The sequence below is a fragment of the Pelecanus crispus genome, chromosome 1 (genome assembly GCF_030463565.1).
Source record: "Pelecanus crispus isolate bPelCri1 chromosome 1, bPelCri1.pri, whole genome shotgun sequence".
Taxonomy (NCBI): Eukaryota; Metazoa; Chordata; class Aves; order Pelecaniformes; family Pelecanidae; genus Pelecanus; species Pelecanus crispus.
Window position 1 is genome coordinate 138155119 of NC_134643.1, and position 24517 is coordinate 138179635.

General features: G+C 40.7%; 1 protein-coding gene across 4 annotated transcripts in view; it reads right to left on the reverse strand.

Moving 5' to 3' along the window:
• The window catches only part of CNKSR2 (connector enhancer of kinase suppressor of Ras 2), a 220153-nt gene that overhangs the window by 19633 nt on the left and 176003 nt on the right, over nucleotides 1-24517 (reverse strand). For all 4 annotated transcript variants that reach the window (XM_075711816.1, XM_075711806.1, XM_075711798.1 and 1 more), the window contains 2 exons: nucleotides 22420-22520; nucleotides 20670-21210 (listed from right to left, as the gene is read on the reverse strand). In XM_075711816.1, the coding sequence (XP_075567931.1) occupies nucleotides 20670-21210; nucleotides 22420-22520 (642 nt within the window). The remainder of the gene's footprint in view (nucleotides 1-20669; nucleotides 21211-22419; nucleotides 22521-24517) is intronic.

Below are 24517 nucleotides of genomic sequence, written 5' to 3' on the forward strand. Positions count from 1 at the left end.
GTTACAAAAAAAAAAGCACCTGGAGAACTGAAAATTCATAGTTAGGGCTGGCTTATACACTCCAGCACCACACCACTAACATACTTATTAGTACACAGAATAACATTATTCTCTGTATCATCCTGTCTTACGCTGTGCATATGTATGCTGAATCTTACCTAGCTCACCTCGTGCACAGGGAAGACCTGTAAGCACTAGAAACTCATTATGCTTTTCCTCAGACTCTCGCTTAGCCTTGCAGTTGTGGTGCCTGACACTGCTCTGTCCCTAGGTGCAAATGCATCGCACTGGCGGTGCGTGTTGCAACAACCTTCATTCAAAGCGCTCTTACTGCTCCGTGAAAGCCACCTCTGATAAAAACAGCCATGGACTTTGAAGCCTGTGGACACAGACTTCTTAAGCATTTCTAACCCTTCTTTCTGTACTACCTTCTGCTAAAGCAATACATTACACAGGGACATCAAGGAAAAAGTTTACATAAAGAAGATGCATTTGCTTTACCAACGCTGTTTCTCTAAATGACAAGAAGCATTTTGACAATGCCACTAGAGCTCCTATATTATTTGCTGTTCGTTTATGGAGGTTTTATTAAGGGATGAACTTCCAGCTTGCTCAACAAATAAGGATGATACCAGTATCAGGAGCTAAACATCTAATGAAGGAGTGCCACCCACCCATAAGGACCCAATTTTTGGCTCCTCTCTGGTATGTGGGCATGTTTTTTAGTGTAGCACATTAAATTGTCAAACTACTAATTACTATATTACTGTATTATATTCTTCCTAATTCTTACTCATTCTGCCCGTATTATGTCCCTCCATATTAGATACAGCTCATGGTTATTCTTGTGCTGTACAGGTGTCTCTCTAATATCTGTAAAGCTCTCCCCTTTAGCTCATTACCGCGGTCTTACTGGAGTGACGGTTCACAACTCCAAGATGGAGCAGTTTGAGTTGTGGCTCTGTCAGGAATCTGCAGTTATTTTTCCAGAGTAATTTGTTTTGTAACCACTGTAAACTAATACAAGGAATTGCTCCCAGACAGAGGAGGCCCTCTAATTTGGGACATAAACAGTGAGACACAGTTGAATAACCATGGTCAGAAAAAAAAAGAAGCTGGCTGAATTTCTTACAGTTTTATATACATTCAGAGGTGCAAGATGTAATCAAGACTTTAGTGTCCCACTGGGCAATTTATGAATTCTGAGAATGTTATTCAAATTTCTGCATATTGGCACTCCAATTGCTGGATTACACTGAAGCTAAGTTATATATGTCTATGGGACAAGCCTCACCCGGGAGAAGCTAATGTTGCACCCAAAAGACAAGCACATGAGGTATACATCTAACAGTGAGGTTCCTTTCAATTTAATTATTAGTACCTTCATAGGCTAAAATTAGCCAGGCTGTGATTGTACTGGCAGCTAAAGCTCAATTTAATCTACCAAACCTCCTCAGCTTATACCGAGAACAGCTTGAAAAGATGTGTCTTTATTTCCTCACCACGAAGCAGGAACTGTAGTTCCAGTTTGTTGCCCTGTGAAACAGTTACTATACAGCATAAAAATGGGACTTGTGTTTCCTGAATAATGCTTTGGACTCCAAGCCTAGAAAAAAACAGTAATGTACTAATTTTTTGCATTTGTATCACCAAAATTTTTAATAAGGAATATTTAAGGAGAATTGGTTCTATTATCATAACAGACTATTCTCTATATCGCTGTTATCAGCAGCATATTTCTGGGAATTTTTATACATTAACTGGCTTGGGGCTTTAAAAGCAAACAGAAATGTATGGAATTAATTATGACATGTTAAATTTAAATTTACACAAACAAGTTTCTAACTTCAACCAGTAGAAACCACTTTAGATAAAGAACACTTTAATAGCCCGTCATCAAGTAACATAATCGCTCTTTCTGATAGTGCCTTCCATACTGACAACAAAAATACCGATACACTGACAAAATCACTCGCATGACTAAATAACGCCAGCCAGACTGCCTGCTCCTCATTGCCTGCCTACGACCAAGGGCAGAGAACGGGGATGCTACCCCTGCCACAGCTGCTGACAACTGCAGCAACTTTCCACCCTGGCCGAGGATCTCTTCACTGAGTGGGCCAATAAAAGAGACAGATCAAATAAACATTAAGTTACTGATATCAGACTGCGCAGTTAAGGTAAAATGAGCGGAATGAGCAAAAAGCGGCATCTTCCTCTTCATGCCCTGTTCTGCTGAGGCTCTCGAGCAGCTTTTGCGAAAACATACAAACTACATATAGTAGGTATCCCCTTCTCTCTCCTTATGTACTAGCACGTGTTTGATCTGTCAATCCAACTTGCCTTGACTGTTCCCAGGCAAGTCAGATCGTTCTGCTCCAACTCTATTTTTGATTTAGTCAGGTCTCTTCCAGGCTCAAGGAGGACCATATTTAGCCACACAAATGCTATCAGAGCTGAAACCCCTCCCTCAGGTCATCAAACTGAAATACACCACACAAAATTAGCATATAAAGAAACTGCTTTTAGAAACCTTGCTTCTAATTAATTTGGTTTCCATAAAAATAAGGCAAAAATCTCCTTCCCTGTTTTAAAACAATGATTCAGCTGCTTTCTCAGGTGCCTGCAGTGTCCTGAAAGCCCATCAGACCAATACAGCAGTGAGCTCCTTGTTTTGCTGCAGTGAATTCATTACCTACTTGGGAATATAAAAGGAAGAATTAATGATAAAACGTTTCACACCTGGTAGATACTGAAAGCATATATTTTCATCTGGTGAATTTAACTTTTATTTTTTATGAGAATAATTACCTCTACATAAAAAGCTTGCACAGAAGGGTTTTATGTAAGGTATCCTTCTGGCAAGCCAAACATTGCTATGTTTTTTCCTTATAATTGCTTATATATTTTTAACATGAAAGAGCTGTTTTCAGAGGTGCTCCAATTTTTTTGTTAAAAGTATATCCCAAGCCTATCATATGCCAAACAATGCCCTCACCAGAGTAGTAAGAGAAAATCCGAGTTGCACAGGGATTTCATTAGGCTAAAGGCTCCTCTTACAGGAGTCAAATGCTGAAAATATCAGAAGTTCCCCAGTGTATTTCAACTTTAAAGATACCAACAAACAACAAATTTCAAATTATTTCAAATCCCTGAACATGCTAGAGTGAATATGATGTCTTTAATTGGATAGTATCTCTTCAAGCCTGCTAAGTACGTACTTCTATACACAATTTAGGAGGGGAAAACAACAGCAAACTAATCAAAGGAGTCTTTTGTCATATCACCTTATGTATTCAAGCTCCTGGTTAAACACTCATTCAGAGAACCACATGGCAGCCGTTCATGGAAAGGGATGGTAAAAGGCGTTTGTCAGATGGGGTAGGAAGCCCAGGCAAAACTTAAGGATGACATGCCTTAAGGGTTTCACGGCCACCTCATTCCAAGCCATGGAGGAGCCCTTAGCCCTGCTGCTCAGCCTTCCTCCGAAAGCCAGGCACCCATCAAAGGCCGTCCTGGCGAGAGAGGATGTGGTGCGCCCAGCGGTTTTCAAGGGAAGATCCTGATTAAGTTCTTGGTGCCCTGGGGATAACCAGGAAGGAGTTACTCCTATACTTCCACCAATTCCTTCCACCAGTTCCTCAGGCTTTTACCCTCAGTGATCTTTGTACCAAGGTACAAAGGCATGGGTGTGAAATTTCATTGCTTCTCATTAGCCTCCTCCTCCCTAATTCGCCCCCAAGCATCTCTGAAACACAAAAATGCTTCTGTCACACATGTGTTTGACAAGGTACGGCTTCCATACTTCCGTATGATGGTATTGTTTCACAGGAGAAATAATCCTGTGTTGAACAGACTACAGCACCAACACCTGGTTTGGGCACTGGTTCTATTCTCCTGTACGTCTGACTCCTTCCCAGGGCGGGAGGGCAAAGCCCCGCTCCTGCCTCGGCACCCCATCCTGAGGGGCCAAAGGCAAAACTCCCAAGCCCAATGGAGACCCGCTGTCCTCCCAGCTTGACGGAGCAGTGCACAGGGCCCACCAGCACGGCCAAAACCTCACCCACGTATCAATTCCACTCCTCAAAATCTTTTGAGATGTCAGAAGTGTTCTTTTTCAGGAGAATGAAAATAAGATCTTGGCAGCTTTCAACTGGAAATGGGAGAGCATGACTGTACTTGCTAGCTTTTGCTACCCTATCCAGGGTTTTAGATCACAAACAGGAAAAAAACTCTCTAGTTTCCTGAAAGTTAACCATATCAAGGAAAAGAGAAGACTGATGAAAGCGAGGGGACCCTTCCGCAAAGGACTGCCCCGGCTCCGGGAGTAGCCGGGTAGCAGGGGTACTATGGGTGTAAGATGGTGGTTGGGCAGGCTGAGCCCATCTCTTTGGTGAGGAAGAGGAGCAGGAGGAAGGCTGGTGCTGGGTGTGAGGCGGCCGAATCCAGCAGGCGGAGCAGAGCGCCCACAGCGGCTCCACCACTGCCACTTCAGTAAAGTGATGCTGTGGGGAGGGTTACCTATAAAGACAGCCGCCCTTGGAAACTGTCAGGTAAGAGTGCTGTCCCCTCAGAGGATGGTCAGCCAAAGGAGGCTTGTCCTGAGGGGTTTCTGCTGTCCAAGTGTCTTCTGTCTGACCAGTTATATGCGTGGTCAACTCCTCCCCTGGGCACGCTCCAGCATGACCCAGAGCTGCTCTGCAGTGGAAATATTCACAGCAATTTGCTACTCACTTCTGCTTCAGCTTGTTTAGGTGCATTTCATCAAAATATCAACACTAAACAAAGAAAATATTAGCATCTCTACAGCCTGAAAAAAACCACTGAATATCATGCAGCTGAGCTCTGTTCTTATCCCACCATAGCAACCTCCCTCCTCATTGAGTGATTCCTCAAGCTGCTCAGTTAGCTATGCCCTCCGCTAATTTCTTTTGGTAACTAAATTGTCTTTTTTAGTTTCCTTGTCCCCTGCAGTCTTGTACGTGAACAAGCATTACACTCTCTTTTCACGCATCGCTGACATCAAAACTATACCTTTATTTTTTTTCCTTTAAGGCAGAACCACCTTACACCAAACAGTTCCCATTAGTTCTCTTCTTGCATTGCAAAGACATGACTGCAGAGTATTTGTTAAAAAAATCAAACCAGCTTCCACAAAAACAGAGAACTTGGGAGGTTTGGCTTCTACTTCTGAATAAATACAGAAAGTAGTGGAGATAAAGCAGAAAAAAATAAAAGGAGATAGTGTAAATCCCTAAAGTGCCACATACTGAAAGTTGTGTCCTTGCCTCAAAAAGCAGCACTGAGAAAGGTAGAGATATGGGCAGCTAGCATTATTGTTGGTGTGAAAGGTTTTTTCTGCAAGGTGTGACTGCACGGTCTAGGGCCGTTCAAGACTTGGTCCGCCCTATAAACCAGCGGGATGTAACAGAGGTCTACATAATTATGAGCACTTTATGCACTTAGTAAAGAGAGAAAAGGTTGATCGTTGCCTTTTCCAGTAACAGGAACATCTGAAAGTTTGGGTGGCAGGTTCAAAACTAACCAGAAGAGATGCTTTTCTCTCCAGCCTGGAGTTAAAACGTGCAACTCCTTGTTACCATATGATATAGCTAAAAATACATCTGAGTCAAAAAACAATAAAACTCTTGTGAAAGAATGATCCATCAAGCGCTACAAGCAAGACACCTTTAACTCTTCCCTAGAAATATGTTTTTAGGCACTGTTCAAGGCAAGCTAACTGGGTTAGCTGGAATGTGGGGCTCAATGCTCTTCAGTGATCTTCAGTGCAATCACTTGCATTTGCAGGGTTTTTTTTTAATGCAAATAGCTCAGTCTGAGATCTGATATAGAACTACACAAATCAATGTTTTGGACAATTTTTACTAAGCCCATATCTGCTGTGCAGAATGGAAAAGTTAGACTGCAAGCCAAAATAGTAAAAACAACAAGCTTAGTGAGTTTTTAATTTCGCAAGGATTTGTTTTTTCAGAAGAAAGTAAACATCCCTCTTAAAGAAGCTGTGTATCTGATGGCAATAAGCTCACTAATTTTCCTGTATAACATCAGGACTTGCTACCAGTACAACTGGATATTCCAAAGAGGCTTTACAGCATTAGACTTGTCACTGAAGCTGTCGTAATTTGCAGTGACTTGAATTTATGTTCATCTTCCTGAATGTTTTTTATTCCAGAAATATAGGTGGAGAGGTTCTGGAGAAATTATCCTGGTGCAACGACATGGAATTAGGCTATAAATTTATCTTTGATTTATGTCGTGTCTTTCATAACTAGGGTAAAAGAAGCACAGAAAACGAGATTGCTTCTGGAAAAGAGACCCAGGGAAAATAATTTTGAAATACATGAAGATCATACTACCTTTTATAGTGTCCTTGCTTTTTTCTGATATATTAAAGATTTTACTGGGGTTACAGAGTAACCACAAAGTTCAGTTTATATTGTATGATACATCTATTCAACAACTCTGCAGAAAAATAAGAACTTCCTCAACTTAAGTTTTCTATCAGAAAGTACACGAGAAGGTAGGAACGGGCAAGAATTTATCTGTTCTGGTTACATTATGGTGTGATAGGCACCATATCAGCACAGCTGCTGGTGATGAAAAAAATGTTGGTGACCATGATTTACACACTTCTCTGTGAACTATGAAACACAGCAAGCACATGGTCACCTTAATGTGAAGGTTTTTAAAACAACCCCTTAGTAGGTGTGTGCAGAAACCTTGGGGGGATTTCAGAGCTAGAAATCCACAGTTACATGCCTAAGTGCAGACAACAACCTCCCCTGCTCAGCCTGGAACTACTACAACCATTATATTTGCCTTGGAAGGAGGAGACAGACGTTAATAAAACCCAGGAGGAACAGAGATGAAGATCTGGCTATATACTTTTGGTCATTAATAACAGTGCTAGCTATGGCAACCGCTAAAGATGAGCAACAGCAGACTGAAGAAATGCAAAACATGCAAGGACAAAATAAAGAAACAGGCTCATGACTTTTGTCTTTTAAAATATCTACTCTATTTCGATATGGTACAACCAAGTAAGTCATCTGAAGAAGAAGTCTCACCAGAGGCCTCTGCTAATACTTTTGGAAGACATGAGCTAAGGGGACACTATGAAAAGGTTTTATTTGTCAAAAGTAACTGTCACCTCAGCTAATTATGGACAGAGATGTTACAGGGTCTGCAACATAATCATGAGGTTATGCCAGATTCTCCTCCTTGGAGGACAACTTGGGCTGAGGAAACGTTTCTATGTACTGTCACGGTGTACCAGAACGTGGCCCCAGCATAAAATACATCCACTTGGCTCACCTGTGCAGCATCCTAAATTGCACAATTCTGTGAAACAAAGACAAAGGCAGCATGGGTGCATTTACAGTAGGTTATCCTGTAAGACAAATGTGTCACTATCAAAACAAAATGCTTTTAAAACAGTTTTTCTAACTGGGGGAAAGATTTATAACACCGTCATCCTCAACTGTGGTACAGAACATTAAGGCTGATGGGATTTTCATCTGAAGAACGAATCACAACTCAAGAAAACTTGTTCCACAGCTTATCCTCACCATTACAGATTTATGTCCTATTTCTAGTCTTCCGTATTTTGCTTCCATCTCACCCCACTAGATTTTGCCATCTCTTCCCCTGCTACCCTAATGCTTCCTGTTCCCAACAAGCACTACAGATCATGGCCTGCAGAAAGTGTTTCCTTTCTTTTTAAGCAGGTAAATTAAGCCTCTGCCGTCTTGGTGGGGTCTGCTTTCCTTTCTTTGTTCATTGGGTTACTCGCAGCAACCTCCTACTTTCCATCATCCCAGGGAGCAGTGACGCTCAGAAATGCGCACATTCTTCTGGCAGCCGTGGCAGAAGAGCCAAATCTAGGTGGAATATAAAATCTCACCCCTCCACTCCTGTTTCCCTCTGAGTAGAAACCCGAAGACTACAGGTGTCACAGGGCCTCCAAGGGACAGTGCTCGCTGCTCATGGCCATCTGACCATGCCCTTGTCCTCCCACGTTCAACCTCCCCTAAAGTTCAGGAATAATAAAATTGATCAAGGACCCAAGTGCTATTTTCAAAACTGACTGAAGAGCCTAATTTTTACTTCAAGTGACTTTTGTACTCTCGCTATAAATCCCATAATCTTATTTAGCCACAACATGTACAAGCTTAGGAAATTGGCCTTTTGGGATGGAGGAGAGCAAGAAGAAGGTGGCTGACATTTTTGAGTTTCATTAACTGTAAAAGCCATTTCCAAATTGTGAGTCTCCAAGGCAATCATTTCTTCACTTTCTGAAAACCCTGAAACTTCCTTCCACCTTCTATCAATAGTTCAAAATTAATTGAACCAAGAATTTCAGCCATCCTTTAAACAACTATTCCCAGGAAAACTAACACATATCCTCTTTTCCTCTTCTTTTACTATGGAAACATTTTACATACATTTTATAGACTGTGCAACATGTTCATAGAATCAAATTTCTCAACTTCTTAAGAGTTTGCACAGATGCAAGGATAGCCTGTTTATGCTATAAGATTCATGATGGCCACTATAAGGTGGCCATATCTGCAGGCAGAACCTGTGAATTGAACTGCAGAAGGTTAAAATGCAAAGTGAGCAGAGAACTTACAAACTAGCAGTTTATTAATGCATAATGCACTAATGTCTAAACTGTGTTTTCTGTTTTTTATTTTATTTTTATTCCATTTTTATTTCTCAGTCTCATCATTTCATAAACCATTGTCAAAATTCTGAGATTTCAATTTTCAATGTGTTGGTATAAAAAATTTGTGGTATGGTTAAATTATCCTAGTTCATTAATAAGTATTCCTAGCCCCTGTGAGAATCACATGAAACTTTTGAGGTTACATTAAGAAATACGACATTAAATACCAAGACCATACATTAACACTGGAGAAGGTAAGCATAGTCCTCCTCAGTGGCAAAAAAAGGTAAAACCACCATTTAGTCTTGCAGAGCTTTAGTGGGAGTGTAAAATTTAAATGCGATTTTTCCTAGGTTTTTACACAGCCAGAAATAAATAAATAAAAATACCCTCTTCCATCTTCTGAAAAGACGGAAACTAGCTACTCTGGTTGTCCCTCAAGCCATTACATTAAAGTTAAAAATATAAATGTTGTACTGTAAAAGTACGGGCATGTACTTAGCTTGATTAAAAAAAAAAGAAAATGTCTTGAAAATAAAATTTATTTTCTTAATTAAAAGTTGAAAACAAATGGCAGGGTATATTCTAGCAGGGAGGAAAGAAGCAGAAGAATTCTCAGATTAATCAGCTTCAAGCTTTTTATAGATTAAGTATGATTTTCAAATTAGATTTCAAGTGTTCACATTAGTACAGTAAAAGTATCACTTTAATGCCAAATGTAGAGGCTATTAAAATTCTGTTATGTGAATTCTAAACCAGATTTTGCTATTTTTACTACAGGAAGATACTCTCTAATTCTCTAGGTCTTATAGAATCATAGAATCATAGAATCGTTTAGGTTGGAAAAGACCTTTAAGATCATCCAGTCCAACCATTAACCTAACACTACCAAGTCAATATTCAGCAGTTCTCAAGTATTCGCCATATTAGCTGCAAGGAGCCCACTGCCCTGGGCCTCTGGCATCGCCAAGCCCCGCCGGGTGCTGTACCAGGAGCGGTACCAGGAGCCTCCCCAAGCCATCCCGTCTCACTCAAAATCTGAGTTTCATTTAACCTGGAACTAAATGCACAATGATCCCCAGTTAAGTTTTATTACTTATTCTCATTAGTCTTGCTGGGTAAACTTCCTCCCCGTTCGTACCCTGTGGCTCGGCCTTGCAGTGCCACTGCCTGATCTCTGTCCAACCCTGAATTTACAACCAGGAGAAATCTCCCAAGCGAGGTTTCCTTAATTTCACCTCCTCCTTAATGCCTGTAAATCTTCACATGACTAAATCAACATTTCAAAAACTGGCTGAAAAGTGGTTTTAAATCGAAGTTTTTTGGCAGCCTCTCTCCCCACTCTCTAATGGTGATAACAACTCAAATGCTTTTAAACAAATCAGTGGTGATATTTTATACTCCAAAAGGCCAAAGTTCATCCCTCTGGAATCCAGAAGAGAAGAAAGAATTAGCTGCTATTAGTTTGTGTCAGCAGTTCTCAAAATGTGGAGCCAGGAAGCAACCATCCTAGTTAAAATGCAGCCCTTTTCTTCATGTAAATACAATAAGATCCCACAGAGAAATTGTTTCACGCTTTGTCCATGAAATCATATTATTTAATAGCACCACACTAGGTCCAGCGATGTGGGAGCATTAACTATCATCAACAAGATCCAAGACTCACAAACTGGGGCCACAAAAGGAGACAAACAATATTTATCTTCTAGCTTTTGAACGACAATTTTTAAAAACAAAGCTAGAAACCTATTTTTTATTATTAATGAGAACTGAGATCCTTGCAAAACTGCCTAATTACCAGGCTTCTTCTTGGTTTTTTTTTTTTAAATAAAACACTATATTATCATATTTGTTTCATAAGAACTGGCAATGCTTGATATCGAAAAACAACAGAAGAGCTTACAGATAAAACCCGCATGGTTAGTATAAACTCCGAGTGCTAAGGTCTTTTGAGGGACTGCTGAAATCCCAAGTGACAAAAGGATGAGCCTTCAGTTCCCCACCTATCTCCAGGTAACATCTTCCTTGGCTATTTAGATGCAGAACAGATGTGAGACATGGCACAATCTTTTACTTCCAGAAGTTCAGCTCCCAGAAGTGAGTGACATGAGCCACCTCTGATCTCCAAGGTGTCCTCTGATAGCAAGAGCCAAGCCCAGACGGAGGAGACGTCAGAGGCTCGCTGTTAACAGGGCAGGCTGCGCTACGCGAGGTTCTCCCGAGGCCGCCCTGCGTCCAGAAACAGTCCCAGACTGCACTAATGACCTGGGCGGTGGAAGAGAATAAACTTATTAAAATCCACATGCATGAAAGTGGGACGAAATGTCTCCCAGACTGCTGGAGGACCGTCTCAGAAGTTGGAATGATTTGGAGGAAATGTGCCACGTTTCATATAACAATATGGTAGTTGCTATGCTAACAGACACAGAGCTTGGCAAACACCACGTTAGTCTGTCAGGTTTTTTTTTTTTTTGGTTTTTTTTTGTCTAGTCAGGCTGTCAGTTTTACAAAATGTCACATTTGTTTGTTGGTTGGTTGGTTTTAGCCCAGTTAATTAGACATTTTAAATCACGTGAGGTTTTTATTAACATGAGCTACTTAATGTGGATATGTGAGAGGCGCAGGAATAATCAGCTTAACTACGATTAGAAAAATAACCATTAACCAGAAAAGCATCTGGGATACTGCACAGCACAAACGGAAATGTGAAGTACAGGATGGTTGGAAAACAGGTACTTATCACAGTACAGCTCATCAAACACCCAGGGCGAAGTCATCTTCCTGGTCTCAGCCAGGTGTGCTGCACCCAGCTTGGACGCTGCCATCCCAGAAGAGGTGGGAAGCAGCTGGAAAACCCAGGCAAGCTCAGCAAAAGAGGGGTCAGAAGCCTAGAAAATCTGTGAGAAAAACTAAATCAGCCTTCAAAACAAGCTTTCAGCTTGAAAAAAGAGCTGCTGTAAGGGAGCAGTTTTGTTTTCTGTGCCATAATGGAAAGGAAATGCTAGGCTTAAATGGCAGAGGGAACGATTCAATATCAATTAGGACAAAAAAACCCCAGCTCCTTTCTAATACACCAAAGAGGAAAAGCACTGTCCGGAGGGAATGAGGAATGCCCATCGCTGGGGGTGTTTAAGGACAGATTTGGTAGGTATAGCAGCTCCAGATTTAGAGGGCAGAGCTATACTGGATAACCTCTGAATTCACTTCCAGCTCACAGGCTCCGAGACATGCGCAGCACACTTACAGCTTCACCAGAGCCTTCGAAGCGGCCAAGATTTTAGCCTACATATGCTGCCTTCCTACAGTGGAAACGTTTAGGAAACAAGTGAGGAGATTAAGATGCCAAAACATAAGCACCTAGTGCCGTTTTAGCTGTCAAAGAGTATCCAAGGAAGTTGCACAGGGCTGGCAGGTTGGACACACGACCTACACGAGATCTGTGACCCTCTGGAGCAGCAGCTAGCAGCTAAAAGGAAAGAAAAGTCAGCCAAAGGCCAGGCTGGGATGCCAGGAAAATTCACAAAAAATTGCCCTGCAACATTTATTTCATAGGCCTCCTTCATCTTACATCCAAGAACTCCGAACACTTCTTTTTTAAAAATAAATTAAACCAAACAAAACTGCTTTGTAACACATTTGGCTTTTCCAGAGTCTTCTGTCCAACAAAAAGATATTCTAGCAGGACACTGACTGTTTGCACTGAGGGCTTTAATACCTCATCCTGCTTCCCACAACGAACAGTAATTAAACAAGAATGCATGTTTACACCGTGACACTACAGAAGTTCAGCATGGTAGTAGTTTAATAAAACTACATCCCTCCAGTGTCCTTCCAAGCACTACTGACTCAAGTTCATCCCTGCATATTTTTAAGAGTTGCCTTGAAAGAACCTGAGAGCCACAAACACCAGATGGTACCACCTGGAGATGTAATAAATATAATCTGAAAAGTCCTACTGGTACTGTGTCATATTCTTCTGATTTAATTGTAATCCATTATAGAAGGTTTTTGGTTTGGGTTTTTTTTAGCTTTGAAGAAAGCTAAAAATCTTAAAATGATGCATTTTGAAAGAACATTCTTATGCACAAAATATCTGTTAACTTTTTCGTTGTAGTGTTTGTTTCCTTTACTTTCAGAAAATTTCAGATTCGGCTAAGTCCCTGCTGCATCTCAAAGAGGAATTATCCCAGTTCTGCAAAAATCCCAGTGAAAAATGGCTTCCTCATGTATTGTGCAGTGGTCAAATCTGAGAGTGTCTTTAAAACAATTTTCAGTGAGAAGATTAATGATTAAAATGATTAAAAACCGTGTATGTTTTTCATGTTTGAAATCAAAATAAACATAAGTATAAATTTTGGGACAGGAAAAACCTCTTTTTAATGGGAAACCATAAGTTAATTTTTAAAAAGTCTGATTTTCCTTTTTGTACACAAAATAATCTCAAAATACCTGCATATCCTCATTTAAGAAATGTGACTATATTATGCTTCAGAATGAAAGCACATTTGGAATTGAGGGGGTGGAATCTGCAAGCACAAAAAAGGCTTTTTTATATTGCTATTGAGACATATCAGGCCAACAATCTGGGAAACAATCTCATCTCCTTCAGTATGGTAAACAGAGAGCCCTAGAGGGCTTGGACTGTCTTCCCTGTATCGCTCGTGAAGTGTGATCTGCCACTTATGAGTTGTCTTTTCCCAAGGACAGCATCTCTGCAGCCAGACTCAGACAGGGCAGCGGCAGGGACAGAGCTTGCTTACAACAAGAAATGGAAAAAATAAAGGCAAACCAGATTGGTTACGTAAGACTTAGGAAGAGAATTAATGCAGAACACAGAAAAAAACAGAAATATATTCTCACATCCACAGATTCCTTGCTCCACCACCTAACCCAAAGGTGTCTCCAGTAGCACAGCTCCACTGACAGCCACCAACTTAGTAATAGAATTGAGGACACTTTGCAAGAAAAGTAATTTATAAGAATGGCCATGTAAGAAATTGTCTGGCGCATTTCTTTTGCTTGTAAAAAGACCATTTAATCCATGTATTTCAGGCAAAAGCAGATGACCTTTTTTGGCAATGACACCCAAAGCTATTAAAACCAAAATAAGAGTAAGAATTCACCTCTCCTTTGCATTTTTAGCAGCATGGGCAATGGATATCAATTAAAATTTAAAATGTGGCAGCATCATATTAGTGGGTAAAATGCATTAATATGTAAAAACATGAACACGCATAAAATTAAACTACTTTTATTTTTGTTGACAGCCCATACTGCTTTCTGAATTGCTACTCAGTAAATGATTCAATATTTGGCTTTCAAAAACCACAGGCAATTTTTTCCCCTCGAACTGAAATTTAAAATCAGAATACAGAGATTTTGTAACCCGTCATTTTTATTTAGAATACAAACCCACTTCTATGATGGAGTTTCTTTTGCATATGAGAACTGGAAAAGCTTTATTTTATAAAGTTTAAATTTTGAATTAAGGAACATGCTCAGACAGAAAGATACCTACTCCCAGTACTTGTTCATCCAAGTTAGTCTTCATATCATTGTATTTTTTTAGCATAATAAATAGTCTAAAACACATTTTCATACATGCAGCTGAACATACACACATATATAGCAGCTAGAAGATAATTAAGCAACTCTCATTTGGGATGAAAATTTTCCCAGATATGCAGTTGCTTCTGGAAGCTTATAGAAATTCCTATTCAGATAAACATGTATCTTAAAATTTAACAAGAATAAGAAAGTTTAGCCTGGTATATAACCTAGCTTATCAATAATGCTGTCCCCCCACTTACTCATTTTCAAATACAACAGGTCTCATAGGATCTCACTGGATCTTATGACAAATGAAGCACTACATGATTTAGTTAAAAAAAAAAAAAAAAAAAGAGTATGTGAAGACATGCCATTCCACCGGACACATTTTGTATGTAAGGCATTTGCTTTGAAAAGCAGACCAGGTGATACAGCAGCCACTGTCTTTTCCTACTTTTCCACGGTTCCTTCCTCCCTGAAACTCTGAGCCACTGATGAAAATTTCTTTGTAAATATATAAACTATCCATACCAAGGAGTGTGGGCTAACCATTTACACTATAAACCAACAGGCTTAAGATCATATTTTTGAACATAACTAGGCAATATTTTTAGGCAAGCTCATTCTGAGTTAATAGCAAAGCTAGCACCTCTGAGGCAGTGGGAGGGAGGGAGGGAGGAAGGCCACCTCCCAGCAGACAAGGCACGAAACGCTGGTGGTCCTCAGCCCACAGGAGTGCAAACGCCCAGTCAGGTGCCATGGGAAGGCTCAAATGGGAATTAGAAATGAAAAATCAGATCACAAAAACAAAGCTCAGAAAAAGGAGCCATTTCATTAGTCTACTTCACTGTCGAAGCCTGCACAGGCTGTGCTGCCCAGAAGGATGTTGAGCAAAAAAAGCCCCAACCCCGGCAAATGTTCTGGTTTGTACAGGACTGACAGCGGATGTAGGAAGTTAGAATAGCATCCTCCTTAGTGTCCCAGAGAGGGCTGTGCTTCATGCTATTCACCAGCCTCATAAGGCATATTTCTAATGTGAAACATTACCTGTCATTTCTCGTAGCTCTGCTTATTTAAGACACTAGCAGGCATGCACACCTTTACTAACCTGAATAATTCCAGAGTGGAAGATAGGGTATCTTAATGGTCTCTCCCTTGCCTCTTGGTGCAGATAAAACTAACTAGGAGGTCAGATGACAGGACACCACTAATGGTATCCTCTCTAAAATGGAAAAAGGCTGTCAGGAAAGCAAACTGCCCTATTAATTTCAGACACACATCCACATCAACCCCAGTGCACGCAATCCAGGCTTTACGCATTATACATCCTGACTCCCACGTTTCACTGTTGCCTAAACCCTGCCAAAGTAAAAAGACACCCTATCTAAAAGGCAGAGAAGCAAATCCTAGAAGTGGTATGCAGTGTACCACTTCATAAGGTAGTATTTAATTAGCAAACATTGATCTTTCTGAGAGATACCATTTGCACTGCACAGTACAGTCCTCTCATTAAAAAGAGGCAAGCCTCCCTGTATCTGTATTTCGGAATCTGAAATACCCGACCTTATTCAGGGTATGTTTTTCACTAGTGCAAACTCCTCCTTGAAGTCAAATGCTGCCTAGGATGTCCCATGGATATACCTTCTTGGGCACAGTGTGTGAAACTCTACTTGTTGCTAGTCATGGGACTCCTTAAACCCATCGGACCTATTTTGTAAAAGCACTGTCGCCTTGAGTTTCATTTCTGTGGCTGTGAGGTGGGGTAGGAGAAACTTATTATTCTCTTGCTGGTTCCTAATTTTTTTACTGGGGAAAAAAAAGAGAAAAGTCTCAGGCTTGGTACCTCAGCACAAGCAGACATTTGACATCTCTTTCAGTGACTAGCTCTCACTGACATCAAGGGGAGCTTTCCTGAAATCCTTTGCAGGGTCTGGACGTCTCTCTGAGCTGCAAAATGCCAGCACCATCTCCTGCTCCGACCTTTGGCAAGTGTCTTCAGTGGTTTAAGGTAAAAAGCCAAGTTTCAGAGACTGGAGCATGAGGCAATTGCGTTCCTCTGGGACAGCGCTCACTAGACTGTGTAGGACTAAGCATAGGATACTGGGAGATGTTGCAAACCTGAAAAAGGGCTTACGGTGATGGAGAAAAATGCCAGGGAATACGTGTGAGTGTGCCCAGGCTTAAGAAACATTGCAAAATTTTTTCAAAGTGACACAAGTCACTCATGGAAGATTGCTGCATCTCGTAAACACTCTGAGGGGGGGGAATCAATGCAGCAAACAAATGGCTGCCACCCTTCAATTGCCCCCAAAGGACAGCCATTGATTTATTGAAATCTATTTAAGACTTTGTTACAGTTGTCCACCCGATATAGAAGATACTCCAAAATTATGATAATGGAGTAGCAACAAAAAAGTCCTAAAACACGTTGGCAGGAATTACAGTACTTAGAGTACAGGAGAAGGACAGAAAACTTGCAGAAGCAAGAGAACGAAGAGGTGAGGAACGATGCAGAAGGAAATGGGGTTGAACAGTGGGAAGACAGTCTAAGTGATTTCCTCCTGCTCTAAATACCTTTTTGAACTCAAACACAGACAGCAATGCTTTTCTGTCCATATTACTGAAGAAATCTTACGGAGCCTGCACAGTGGAAAGCTCCTTTGCACACTGTTGCAGGTCCCAGGTGCGAGTTCCCTGGAAGGTGTGCCGGTGCTGCTCTGGCCAGCCCCGCAGCACACGGAGCCAGCAACAGAGCTCCTGCCCCAGCACTGTCTGGGCGGGTGACAGCACCAGAGACCCCCACGGATGCTACTGCTCTCCAAAGACTTTTTTAGGGAGTATGGAAAAAAGGTGCAGGTTTTTCTGTGGCTATGTCAGCAGGATCTACAGCCAGTTACACTCTGTAGAGAGCTAGTATCTGCTGCTTTTAAATGGTGAACCCCTAGTCATTCCTGTTGCTTTCCCACAAAGCAAAGAAGTCTTTGCAAATGAAGGAACCACCATCAAAAATACTTTCAAAAAATAAAGCAAAAAATGAAGCAAGCTTTCCTGGGACAAAACCTGGAAATAGTCCCCCAAGAAGATCCTAGAAGTGTTCTTTGGCATGAAGTGGTGAAATCTGTCAAAACACAGAGAGCGCAGACAGCGGTGGAGCTGGAGGGGAAGGGGGTGACAGTGCCGTGCTGCACAGCTGTCTCCTTCCATTACCTCCCACTAGCAGAAGACAAACCTGCAAAGGCCCAACTTGTCCTTCACAACTGAATTACAGAAACGCAACGCACTGTGCCATAGCCATTGACCTGCTCTCCATGTGCAGGCCGCCTCTGAACAGCACAGCAAGAGGGATGTTTGGTGCCACAGGTCTGAACGTAGTAGGCCATTTTCACAGCCTCAGGAGCAAACACACGGACAAACACAAATATCCCACAACAGAATCCTCTTCAATTACAAAGCAAGAGACCATTACAGGATGGTGTTAATATGGAACATCGAAATGATTTACACAAAAGTCATTTTAATTAGGGAAATAAAACATTCCATTAAAGATCAGCAGTGCAATGTTAATGTGATATAACAGGACAGAAAGAAGCAACTGAACACACAACAAAGCTAGATCCTAATGGATAAACACGGGAAAGGACAACCCATATTTTCAGTTTACCATGATATATCTAGGCATTACAGCAGAGATGATACACAGAACTATTCGCAGTGTTAGTAAAAGCTTGCACTATCTATTTCAGGCATAAAGTAGTGATTAACATAGAGCAGATTCTTAGTTGTTGCAAATCAGGGTAGTTTTAGTAGAAAGTCAACAGAACTATGTTATATTGTAGCAGCTGAGGACAGCATCTGAAAAAAGCATGGAGCTCCTAATTTGGGGTGTGGTTATTTGAAAACAATTCTGCAAAAGAAGTTGGAAGAAGGACTGCATTTTACTATTTGATTTAAACTCAGGAGGTTTTAAAAGTGGGAACGTAAATACAAAAAAAAACTGAGAAAACAAACTTTTGGCAATGACATTTGACTTGTACAGCAACAACTGCAAAGGAGCTGCATTCCTTGCCCCACCAAAAAACAAGAGGAATGATTAAGCTTTAAAACACATACATGTACACACAAGAACACATATAATCGTCCAAGAGCTCAGAACTATGTCAGGATCACAAATGTGTAAGGCAAATAAATACACTTAAAAGGTTCATCTGATACCACATCAGGGAAGGTTCAAAGTGAGGTTAAAACATTTCTAAAATGGAGAGGACTCCCTTTCTCCAGCCAGTTGCTATGTTTCATTTTCCCAGAGCAATGGAGGTGAGAGGGGCAATGATGTAGCACGCACAAGGGCACCGATCCTGTTAGCGGACTTAGCAGTTATAAGCAAATCTCTCAGCTCAGAAACTGGGATTTTGCACTTAAGAACACGACTTGCATGAAATCCCTCCTGCCTTTTACTGGTAAGGCCACTGGAAAAAGCCAGCATTGCAAACAGAACATTGCAGCCATAGCAACAAGCAATTCCACACTTAAACTATTCAACAGACTAAACAGTATTTTCTTTCTGGTTTTGTAATTTCATGGTCAATAATTCACCATGAGCACTTTACTTGTCTAGCTGGTCATTAATGTCTCAGAAACAATTTCCTGTTAAAGCTTCAACCAAGAAAACCTCCTCACCCAAACTAAAATAAAGTATGTGTATACAGGGAGACCACTTCAAAAATTAAACTTTTTTCTCCCTTTTTGGAAATTGGTATAGAAAGATGGAGAAGAGCCCAAGTTCTGGCCTGTTAAATCAAGCACTAGCCCTTTATTAGTATTGTACGCTACAAAATGTTACAACCAGGAACCCAAAAGCCTCAAAACTGAGTTTTAAAACACCTAACAACTTAGGCCCTGCAACAGTATCTTTGAGTAATGCCCAAACAGCACAGGAACTCCAGTGGGAAGTCTCCTTGACCTTTTTTGTTGACTGTGAGGACTTTTAAAAATTTTTTTTTTATTGCTATCAGTAAAAACCCATTTGAAAACCAAAACGGAAGGCTAAAAATAGGATAAAACATTCTGCATGGCTGATGAAATTTAACCCTGTTAATAAGACAGCTTCATTTCACAGTCAGTAAGAGTCTAATATTACCCTAACAAATGTATGGGTTTTTTTGAAACTGTCATGCATGAACACAACTGAAATTGTGCCTTTTTTAACTTTTAATAGCATCAAATTTAATATCTGCAAAAAAATTTTCTCAAAGGCAAGAATTTGAGATGTTTAGAACCTACTGACTAAAGCATAAGGACAATGGAAAATTGTTGATCTCTCCCAAGTAGACTAAATAACATCCACATGAATTTTAATGCTCAACAAAGGTGTTAACCTTAATAAATTAATTTAGGTAGGTAATTATCCAAAGCTTTCATTACCCTTTCCTATCTCTTTACCATTTTTATACTCCTTTACCAGAGTGAAAAAAATGAATTTGAAGGAACCAGACAGCACAGACCTTTTGAGAGCCTCAGGGATCATCCTGCCCTCCTTGCCATTACAGGTAACTTAGTTGCAGCATAACACCACAATTCACGGATGCAGGCTTCATTGACTGACCCTACAACTTGGGTGTGAACTCAACTTTGCTAGCAACACACGCTGAGAAGCTCCATAAATGACAGTGAAGGACAGAGCATGAAACAGACACAGAAATGTGTTTACATGTTCAGGAGGAGCAGGGACCTTCTCCAATCCCTGTTTATTTGGATTATTTTTGACAAGTAGCACTAATACCTATGGAGTTAATGTGCCATCTAAGAGACGGTTACTCAGCGTTATGATTTTTTTTAAGCCCTGCTGGTCACATAGCTGTTCTCTATTAATTTTTTTGTTTGAAATGTTTTTTGAATTTCTCTCTCTATAAATCACAAGGTGAGGAACTGGGGACAATACAAGCTCTTTTTCAATTTCTTACAGCTTCTGGGCTGCTTTGCGACCTGTCCACCTGGATAGTACACAATCACACCCTGACCCTGCACTCCAGGATTTACCAAGTGGTTTTTTACAACCCAGATGGGGTTGACTGGAAATTTTACTAAGTATGTCCTGAGACATACATGTGTCAGTGGGGGAGGATACTGTGCAAGAGGAAGTGTGAAGAAAGCATGGAAGTAAAATCCATTTATAACTAAGAATTACTAGTCGGAGGTGACTGGTGACCAGCCTATGGGGAAGTGTCTGGTGATCATGAGGTCATGCAGCACTCTGTCTGATTATTAAGCCTTATACGTGAGGCAGATCAAAGAGGTGTGTGACAAGGGGGACCTGGTACAGCATGGGGGATATTGAAAGGCTGTTGGGGTTTTTTGATAGGAAAAAGGAAAAACAACTTCTATGTTACACAAACAGGACTCTTGAAAAGCCACAGAAATATCCCATACTTACTTTTATCTTCCTGGTTTTCTTCTGCTGCTTTGCCTTCCTCTTCCTCCTCCTCCTCCTCCACCTCCTTCTGCTGCGCTTCTTCGTGGTGATCGGCAGCACCGACTGAAAGGCTCTGGCAGCAGTGGTTGAAGCCGCTATCCCGAGGCAGAGTGAAACTTCGGGGCTTTCCCCCATTCCCATTCAGCACTTGCATCCGCTCCCCCTCCACGAGGGGGAAGGGGCCGTAGTGGTCTTGCAGGTGGCACTTCTGGGTGGGCAAGGTCGACTGCCGCCGGTGCTCGGGGGAGACCACGGCCGCCTCGGAGAACACAGAGTCCTCCAGCGGCAGCGTCTGCAGGTAGTGGAGTCCTGAGCTCGTCAGCGGCGTCTCTATGAGGTCCTGCCAGGAGCGCCGCTGGCTCGCCGTCTTGCGCACCGGCGAGTCGGTGGCGCTCCCCGCCGCCTCCGGGCGAAACTCCTCGTGCGATGACTGCGACTGGGAGGTCTCCGTGGACGAGAGTCGGCTGTGTTTTGGCTCCACGTAAGGGCTTGCGCAGCTCATCTGCAACGTCAGCAATGGAGCAATCTTCAGGTCAGTGTGGACTGAGAACTGCTGCCAGTAATAATTACGTACTTTTCATTGTCACTGATGGCACCCATTTTAGTAATGAAGGCACAAACTTACCTGACTGACCTGCCCTGATCCTAACTTTAAGGCATGCACACATCTACACGTCACACCTGTGACATGCCAAATACTGATACTTTGTCATAATAAGTATCCTTTTATGTCCCCTAGTCTATAAAATAAGCCAACACAATTATTTGCAGAAAACTTTAGCAGAATATGGCACTACGGAAGACACAGAAGAGACGTGCCTGGTCCATTAAAAATCTTAAAAATGCCATCCAAATGCCTGTTGCCATCCTATCTTGCTAAAAATTTCTTTGGCATCATCTTTGCAGTGCTTCAGTGCAGCTCAAAGATCTATGATTTGGGGACATAAAGCATTGCATTCAAATTAGACATCATGAGCACTCTCTTTGCCCAGACTGTCCCAATTTTTCAATCCAAATTTTTGCATTTTTACAACTATATTCAAGTAAGATATATTAGTTAACATTGTCTGAGTATACGGACATGAAAATTAAAATTGCCAGTGCAGAAGAAGTTAGAAGTCCATACTCTGGTTTTATACAGCTGCTTGAAGAAGAAAACAAACAAAAAAAAATCCCCTTTTGTTCTAATTTATAGAGAAACCTACTTTTTCATAACAACAGAACAACTGGTATCACTGTTTGGGATAGAAGAGAGAACATTTTTATGTTGGCATTTCTGTGGAAATTCAAGTGTAATTTATTACTGTAAAGCTTCACAGCACAACTGTCGTGCTTTAGAGAAGGGTCTGTGTTGTTACCTCAGTGACAACATTTTGTCAGAGAAGACAGTAAGGGGGTGGTGAGGGATTGCATGGATGAGTAGGGGTCCGTCATGAACGAAGAACAGGAAGGAAGAATTCTGTAACTTAATCCATTCTGTTCAGCAATTGGGATTATAAATCTGTGTTCTCTACACACCAGTGGAGATAGCAATGATGGCTGTTGAAGTTAGCGATGCATGTTACTTAACAAATGCTTTAAGTCAAGTACTCACTCAAAAAAATATACTGAAGAGTGCCCTAATGTGTGCATGCACATGCTTTTAAGCAGGAGGGTAGGTAAATGTGACACTTTATGTGGTCATTCCTGTAGACAGTTGCAGGTGACTTACCGAAGGAGGCCGTGGGTATGTGTCGTATGGGGGTGGTGGGCTGTCTTGTTTGGGTGTCGACGGAGTGTCAGCTTCCTCCTTATCACTCTCACTCCAGTAATCTACAAGTTACATACAGATCAGATGAAAAACTAGCAACACATTTTGGTACTCAGAGACTCACTTTCACAAAAGCAACTGGAAACTCCATCCTCAGTATTACTGAGAGTTAAACACCAGTCAGTGCTGACTCTGTAAACATTAGCTGCTGTAATTTGGAATTGCTTTAATCTAAAGAGGGAAAATTCAAAACATTATGGGGTATGTCTAATGCCTCATTGTACACACCTTATAAATACAACATGTGTACAGAATATTCCTAATACAAGTATCAGATTTTCAAATATTTATACAGCCATCAAAATAATTATGATTGGGCATATATTGATAGGCAAATACTGAAAGTATTTTTTGAATAGAAAAGATGAAAAATGTAACTTGCAAAAGTCTTGCTGACTGCAAATAACATTAAGAAATGTAACTCACACCAACTGGCAAATCAAACAAGTAGTGGTTATTGCACACACGACTAATCAATGTTATTTCTCTACCCATTTTCTCCATTGTATACTACCAGTTACCCAAGCTTTTCAATTCAATTTCTAATAACAAACAGATGCGTTTAAGTAAGACAGAAAAACGTTATATCATATAGCTGCTTCATAAAACAGCTGCTGCCCTGTTATCCATGCATGAACATAAAGGTGATATGGTAAGGAAAAATATGGCAACGATATTTAAGCACAGAGTTCCAAAAGATGGATGAGAAAATAAAAAGGACACAGAGCTTGTGTGCTAAATTTAATGGGATATGAGGTTTCATTTTGTCAGGAAATCAAGTCTTGGCCAAGCACATTTCATATATTTGGTAGCTTGGTCAAAAGGGAAAACACATGGAAGACGGTACCACATGGAACTTTACATTTATTCTGTTGCAAATATTTTTGAAGCTGAACAGCATCTAACTAAATGGACACCAGACCTTACAAAATAAGGAATAATTATATTCCTTACAAAAGAAAACTACTTAACTGCTGACTCAGCTCAAGATGGATAACTTTAATGTTTCTACACATTGTAAGACTTATGCAAATACTTCTGTTGTCACTTTGTTTCTGACTGTATTACCTTCTAGTATTTGGGTAAAACATTGTACAACAGGACACTCTAGCTCAGACTATTCACAGATAGATCACAGGCAGTTTTCACTTCACCTAGTAAGTGTTCAATGAACTGCATGACTTACTACTTTAACAGATGAGGAGAAAAAGATTGATTGTTGCTTCGTAAACGCTCTAAACCAAAAATCCAAGTTGGCACAACATGTAATTTTGGCTTTAATGATTTTTTGTTACCACGATGACATATTGTATGATTAATGATCTACTGTACCTAATCTTATTTAAGATTTAAACCAAAAACTTATCTTAAAATGACACCAGCTTGAAACAGCTGTCCCTAAAGTGCTGTATATTTTTAGATTGTAGTAATGGTGGGGGTAGCCTTATTTATCTACTTTTTTTTTCCAAGAAGTAACAACTCTGTTTTAACTCTGTGTCTCTTGATTTGCTTCCTGCAAGCTTATACGTAAGAGTTCCTCTTCAAACGATATAATAAATAGCATAAATAAAGTTATCATAACTATGAAATAAAAAATTAAAAAAAAAGTTGTCTCTAGAAATCTGCAAATAATGAATTTTTGGTGAACAAAAGACTAAATCAGAGAAAACTCTTTTTAAAGTCACTCCTAGTTTTCAGAAAACTTGTTTCCAACAACTCAAAACACCTGAAAATATTGGCATATAAGCACGTTTGTTCCTATTACAGCAAAGCCTAATGGCACAAAGTATGCTGAGAGGCCTGTCAGGATTGCATCACTCAGTGAGATTTCTGTAGACGTGGAGCTCAACTGTTTATTCTGAAAGTAAAATTTAGCAGCCCCAGTGCACGTTCCAATTTTGGCTAAAAATACAAAGGTGTTCTTGCTGTCAAATCCACATACAATAAAACACTGCATGATCACATTTTTGTGCGCCTTACCTCAGACAGGGAATTCTGC